At 45.0% G+C, this 6,837-nt stretch overlaps 3 protein-coding genes across 3 annotated transcripts; all 3 read left to right on the top strand.

The window, feature by feature from the left end:
- Positions 1-66: 66 nt before the first annotated feature.
- Positions 67-900, top strand: TEOVI_000441200 (uncharacterized protein; the record flags this gene model as incomplete). The annotated part of the gene is made up of 1 exon (XM_067227185.1): positions 67-900. The coding sequence occupies one exon, from the start codon at positions 67-69 to the stop codon at positions 898-900; it is 834 nt and encodes a 277-aa protein (XP_067083286.1).
- Positions 901-1,892: 992 nt separating this feature from the next.
- On the top strand, positions 1,893-4,010 carry TEOVI_000441100 (uncharacterized protein; the record flags this gene model as incomplete). The annotated part of the gene is made up of 1 exon (XM_067227184.1): positions 1,893-4,010. The coding sequence occupies one exon, from the start codon at positions 1,893-1,895 to the stop codon at positions 4,008-4,010; it is 2,118 nt and encodes a 705-aa protein (XP_067083285.1).
- A 670-nt stretch (positions 4,011-4,680) lies between these two features.
- TEOVI_000441000 (monoglyceride lipase, putative) lies at positions 4,681-5,625 on the top strand (the record flags this gene model as incomplete). Its single annotated transcript, XM_067227183.1, has 1 exon — positions 4,681-5,625. One exon carries the CDS (start codon positions 4,681-4,683, stop codon positions 5,623-5,625), a length of 945 nt encoding a protein of 314 aa, XP_067083284.1.
- Between the last annotated feature and the right edge of the window lie 1,212 nt (positions 5,626-6,837).

The raw sequence follows: 6,837 nt of genomic DNA, 5'->3' as shown, positions 1-6,837 counted from the left end.
AAAGATCGGCTGTGGCTCTTGTGGTGTGGCTCGTTGCGTGTAGCGGAACGGATTGTACCGAGTAACATGCCCATGAATCTTGCGCCAAGGTTCGGCGAGCCTGCACGTGAGGGAGCACTTAGCGAGCGGGAGATGTTGCGCAGAGTTGACAAGGCATATTACGTGATCACGAGAGATGGACCCTTCTATGAAACGTACATACGAGGGGGTGACAGTCATTCCAACGTAAGTTCTGGGAAGCGAAGTTTTCGTGGTGTTGATACTCGAGATTCATTATTTGCGGATGGCGGGGAGTTGGACTCCTTTTATGCAAAGAAAGTGAACGAGGAGGAGAATCTTCCCACGGAGTTGAAAGATCACCTGGAGGACATGAAAAACGTTGAGGAGATGGTGTTGGAGACGTTCAGGGATATATTCTACAATGCTTACAGTCATTTTTTGAGTGCTACAGATCGTCCCTTTGACGTTGTGGTGCCTCCTAATGTGGTAAATGTCCTCTCACCGGCTTCCACAAGTGAACTTATGAAATTCCTCAAATTGGGAAGGAAATTGATAGCAGAACCTTTAATGCAGGGGGAGAATGGTATTCCCAGCGACGCTGCTGCTGAGGGCACTGAGGCCGCTCACGCATCTTCGGGACAAATGGGACCGGTTGCAGGTGAGCAACCAATGGTATTTGCCATCCCCGAAAAGTTTTACACGCCCCTCTCGATGCTGAGTAATAAAGCAGAGGAATGGATAAGAGCGCACTTTAATGGGCGCCGTGAGGAAGCTAGAAAAGGACATGGAGGTCAGGCGGAAGGGGAGCAACCACCCGATGGTGGTTCCGCAGAGCGTGACGAGCGGAAAACGGATTCGTCCAACGCGCAGAGGCCTTCTGTTTCCTACGTGAATATGTGAGTTTAGATGGCATACAATATATATATATATATATATATTTGTGCTTGTTTACACGTGTGGAGTGACGTTTTAGATCTTTCTGTGCATCTTATCAATTTGTCAATCTATCAATCTATCAATCTATCAATCGATCTGTATATCTGTATATATATACATATATGCAGTATCAATAGTTGGCTAGAGCGCCTGTGGTGCGATTGCCACCACCATTTTGTATCCCTCTAAAGGTGTTCTTCACCGGGAAGGGAAAGTTATGCGGGACAAAGTGAACTTTGTGAAGGTGTAGCTTGGATTACTTTTCCCATCTTTTTTTTTCCTCTGCTTTTGTTATTATTATCCGCTATCTATTTCCCTCTATTTTCCCCTTCTCTCTACATGTATATATATTCACATACACTCACTGTGTATCTTTCCCCTTTCCTCCGATTATTGCTTCATTTTAATGTTGGTTAAGAAACGTCGTATGTGTACAAGTGTGTTGGAAGTGGAAGGCTCTGCACCTCAAAACCTCCTTCCTAATACAAAACCGTGAAATAATAAAGGTGGAAGTCACCTTTCAATGCTTTCAGGCGTGGAAAATGCTACTTCTATCAAATTGTAAGAAATGGAAACATAAAGGGAAATGCCATCTTTTTTGCTTTTCTTGTGTATGCTTTCTCTCTTTTTTTTTTCCCCATTGTTTTTATCTTATGTATAGTATTTCTATAGAGCACAGTGTGAAAGGAAAAAAACCCATAGAAAAGAAACAGACTGCAAAGGTGAGGTCAAAAAGGGAAAGAAAGAAAAGAATAAATAACTCTGAGCCAAAAACATTTTTTTTTTTTGCCGAACGTGCATCAACAAAACGTGCGTATTAGCGTGTGACATTTTCATTGGCTTGACCGTTTACCGTTGTTGTAAATTCGAATCATTGCTCCATAGGCGGAGGGAAAAGAGCACTCCAATACTTATCTATACATCCATCTAAATACTTTCATGCTCGCTGTAAGCGGATGATGAGTGCCAATAACTGCACCCCTGATGGAAGCTCCAATAGTTTGCTCCCTTTAAAACCAACCATTTCTAATGATGATGCCGATATGCGCAGGAGGTGGACTCCGCTGTTAAATTTACTCGCAGTCGACAGTGAAGCTGCCGACGGAACCCCCGCTTCATTAATGATTGTCGCTCATGTCACGTACCGCTCCTCGTTGCTTAGGCGCGCCCTCCGTCTTTGGGTGAAACACCTGGAAGATTTTTACCGAAAGGAGCAGTGGCGTGAACACCTTGCGAGTGAGTGGTACGGACGGAGGCGCTTGTTTCTCTTCTTTCGTGCGTGGCAATGGCGGTACAATACGCGATTGCAGCTGGTAGCAAAGGGAGAAAAGGCACAGACGCATTGTTTAATGGCGGTGCAACGGCGTGCTTGGAGGGCGTGGGCAACATGGCTGTTTGCGCAGCGGGCGGTGCGTAAGGCGGTGTCGAAGTTGCTTGACGAAATTAGAAAAGGTACACGGTTGAGGTTTTGGTTATTGTGGCGCAGATTTAGTACACGCCGTGTGGCGTACGGGAGGGTTGTGCAGCAGATGAGGCATCAGCATTTGTTGCGTGGGTGGATGCAGTGGCGTCGGCTGTTGCTTCGTGGGGAAACACGCCGGTTGTTGTCGGCCGTCATAACACTTTATACACCGTGTTCATGGATGCATGATGTAATGGCATCTTTTCAACCGGCACTGGCGCGTCAACCCGTATGGTTGCATTCTTCCTCCTCCACATCACGAGGCAATACGTTGGGTGAATGGTACTCGTTTAAGCTGATAGCCCTCCGCTTTTATTTCATCCAGTGGATGGGTGAGACCGCATCACGGCGCGGAAGGCGGCTGCTGAGGTACGAGTCCGCCGTCCAAACCGTCAAACGCCATGTTGATATGAGCAGCATAGCGGGTAGGTACCACACATGGTTGCTGTACACCGCCAACAATATTCACAGGCGCCGCATTCTGTCGATGTTATGCAGGCGTTATTTCCGTAAGTGGACCCTATTCGTGTCCCTGGAAACTCTGTTTAGGCAGTGTCAGCAGACTGTTTATCGGCGTGTGAAATTGTTGACCTTGCTTACTTGGCGTGGGCGTGCGCAGCACCAGCAGGAACATAAAAATCTCTTGCATGTTGCAGATGCGTTTTGCGCAAGGACGTTGCAGGAACACCAGCGCCGTGAGTGTTTTGTGTGTTGGAGGGCACGTTTGCATTCGAGGGAGGAGTTTCGCAGGTTGGAAGCAGAGGTACGGGATCGTCGCATGGAGCTCTTGAGGGACTTGGCAGTTAATCGACTACTGCATGGTGTCCTCCTCAACTTCTGTGAACCTCCTAATGTGAAGGCAGCCGATCCTGTGGGTGGGCGCCATAGTCCCTCGTCTGGTGTGGAAGAGAAAACTGCAAACTCAAGAAAGGTATCGGAAAGGTATATAACGATAACTCCAAACAAGCGTGACGGATGCAATGCATCGGTGGAGTTCGTGGAAGATGGAAGTAATTCCCCTAGAAACCCTGTTGATGCATTCCGGCGTAAGTTAATGAATCAGCCTCCAGCTATTCCTCTTGGGTTCGGTTCAGTGGCCCCACGCGCTGCTGTGGTCGCTCAACCTCCCGCTCATCGGTTGGATTCGGCACCTTCCGTTGAGATTCAATCAATGTTATCCACTTCCTCTACGTTAGCTCCCGCAGATCTCACGAAGGCCTCACCACCATCCTCTCATTTACTTTCATTTGATCCCTTGCCGGCTACTTCGGAGGATTCAAACTGTACGACTTCACGCCCTGATGTTGCAGAGGGCCGAAGGTTATTAACGGAATATCGTGTCATGTTAGCCACTGCACCTAGTGAGCGGGAGGAGATGCGGATTGTGCGCTCCAAGCTCGACTTGTACAAACTGCAGAGGCAACGTGGCGGTGGTTTACTGAACGCCGATGATGAACAGGCAGAGAAAAAACAAGTGCAGCGACTTATATCCCTGAAGCAACGGGAGTTGGATCGCCAGGCGCTACGGGCGCGGGTGGAGCAATTGGCTAAACATCTGGAAGTAGTGTTGAGGTCATCTTCTGTTAATAGCACTGCTGCCAACCCAACTTGATGGCAAAAATGCGGATGGGTTTGTGCATATGTCTGTGTGTGTGTGTGTGCCTTAGCTGGCGTTGTGTTTTTACGAAGGACCATATATGACAAGCGGCTATATACGTTACATACGTGCACTTTTGGCTCTCATAAAAAGAAATATAATCGTGCATATCTTTGCTTTTACACCCTCAACTGAGGTGCACTGCGGAGAGTCGCCACCGTGTGCGTATAGCGTATAGGTATAAAGGGACATTGCATGTATGCGTAACTTCATGTTTGTAGGTTTAACACTTTGTATTATTTTTTTTGTTTTTGGCCGTTGCATTCATGATGCTATTTTCACGTTTTGTTTCATATTTATTAATTTATTTTTTTCTTAACTGTTCCCCTAACACTTCTCTCTTTTCTCTTCTTTTAACTTTTCACCCACGTTTCCGTTCGGGTGCCGTGTTGGGGGTAAACACACTCCAACGAAGTGGGATACCTTTAAGCACATTTATCGCCTGTCACGGTGAATAGAGCGGGAGGAGGGAGTAGAAAAAAAAGAAAAAAAAAGAGAATTAGTGGCCGAAGTCAGTAGCAAAGCCCGGGCACTGTTTGTTTTTCCTTTTTTTTTTAAATATTACTACTCTCGCTTTCTAGTATTATCACTAGTTACTCCACTATTCAGTAGTCCAAACACTGCGATGGGATGTTTTTGCTGCTGCTGCTGCTGCGCTGTCCGTGACAGTCACGATTTAAAATATGCCACACCGGATCGTGTACCGCCTGATGGGGAACTCTTCCCATGGTATATACAAAATAGACAAGGACTTTGGCTTCATTTTCGTGACTGGCCACCACCGCGGGATGTACCGAATGTACGCGGCGTACTTTTTATTGTGAGTGGACTTGGTGAGCATACCGCCCGTTACGGTGGTGTGGGCCGTTATTTTTCCCGTGAAGGGTTCCATGTGTTTTGTATGGACAACCAAGGCGCTGGTGCAAGTGAGGGCGCAAGATTGTACGTTTCGGACTTTGATGATTTTATTGTTGACTTTTTTCTCTTCAAGAGGCATGTATTTTCCCTCTATCCGGAATATGAAGCACTACCCCGGTTCCTGTTGGGCCATTCCATGGGTGGACTCATAGCTACTCATGTCTCCCTTCGTGATCCTACCGGGTTTACGGGGTTTATTTTCAGTGGACCGGCATTAAAACCCCATCCGAAGCTTGCTTCATGTTTCAAGCAGTGTTGTGTGGGTTTAATGTCAAGTTGTGTGCCTAAATTTGGTGTAGGAAGCATAGATCCCAAATCAGTGAGTACAAATCGTCAAGTGGTAGAGTTGTTAGAACAAGATCCCCTTAACTTTGATGCTAAGTTAACGGCACGGTGGGGTAAAACAATGCTTGACGCTATGGAATCTGTATGGACGCAGGTAGAAAGGGCAACATACCCGGTACTGATTTTACATGGCGCGAAGGATGCTTTATGTCCAATTAGTGGTTCACGGAAGTTCCTTGAATCCGTGCCAACTACGGACAAACAGTTGATTGAATACCCTGGTTTAGGTCATGAAGTGTTGACGGAAGTGCGCTGGAGGGAAGTACTTGGTGACATTTTAAAGTTTATTAATGCACACTGTAAATAGAATCTTGTTTGTTTGTTTGTTTGTTTGTTTGTTTGTTTTTTGTTTTGATTCTTTCTGAGGCTATTTGTTCTTCTCCCTTCACGTGCGATGTGTCTCCCGCCGTGCATTTTCTTTTCTTCTCTTCTCTTCTCTTTTTGGTTTTGGTTTTGTTTACTTTTGTGTTCAATGCGGGTTGCCATGCTGTCTTTGTGTGTCTGTGCGTTTCTTTTTTTTTTTTTTGTCTGTCTGTGTGTGTGTTTCTTCCAGGTTTTGCATTTCTATTGTAGGTGAAAATACCCGTACCCCGTTCCGCTTCCTCGCAGTGGTGGTGTTGTATTTAATATTTGTAGTTATCGATATGTGCGGCATGACAAAGATCTCATGCGCACCGAATTGAACAATAAAGGAGGAGAGGAAAAGGAAAATAATAAAAAAAAAGAAACCAACGAAAACAACTGGCAAGAGGGGAAAAATTAAAAGAAAAAAAAAGGGATCAGAAAAGAAAAGAGGAATGAAGGGAAGAGAGAAGAAGGTATGGAGGAGGGGGGCGCTTCATATATGATATGTTTAGTTATTGTGTACCTCCTTTAAGCAGTGGTCACTCTAACTCTTTTAGTTGCGGTGGGTGTGCGTTTCTTTTTCTTTTTTTTTTCGTTATTCTTATTTCCTTATCTTGTTGCCTTGATACGTTTCCATTCTTTTTGCGTGATAAATATTTGGACGCCATGTGATTTTTACTTTTTTTTTTTTTACTTTTTTGCCTCCCAAGGTGTGTATTTGGAGGAAGTTGTAGCGCTGAAAATGTTTCTGTGCCTTCATGTAGCGATGCTTTGTTTTCCCCTTTCATTATTCTCCAGATGTGTTCACTACTTCACCCCTTTCTGTCTTTTGTAGTCATTATTATTATTAATAATAATAAATATTATTATTATATGAATAAATTACATAGGAACAGCACTTCTCTACAGTACTAGTCAGCTTTATTTTCCGACCCACAGTTTGGTGATTTTGTGCTGACCGAAAGGTTAAATGAAGGTTCCCATGTTTTATTATTATTTTTGTTTATTTTCATGATATTGAAATGGTGCGGCCGGATATCATTTGGAGACGTGTGAATTGTGCGCGTGTAATTGTGTGTGGGGTTCAAACATTACGCGTATGTTATGTCTAACCGATACGTCATTCATTTATCGTAAGAAAAACTCAATGGAACGCAGGCGGTTTGTTACGTGG

Source organism: Trypanosoma equiperdum (genome assembly GCF_001457755.1).
Source record: "Trypanosoma equiperdum strain OVI genome assembly, contig: ctg_900, whole genome shotgun sequence".
Classification (NCBI taxonomy): Eukaryota; Euglenozoa; class Kinetoplastea; order Trypanosomatida; family Trypanosomatidae; genus Trypanosoma; species Trypanosoma equiperdum.
This window is presented reverse-complemented; position numbering and strand designations above follow the sequence as displayed.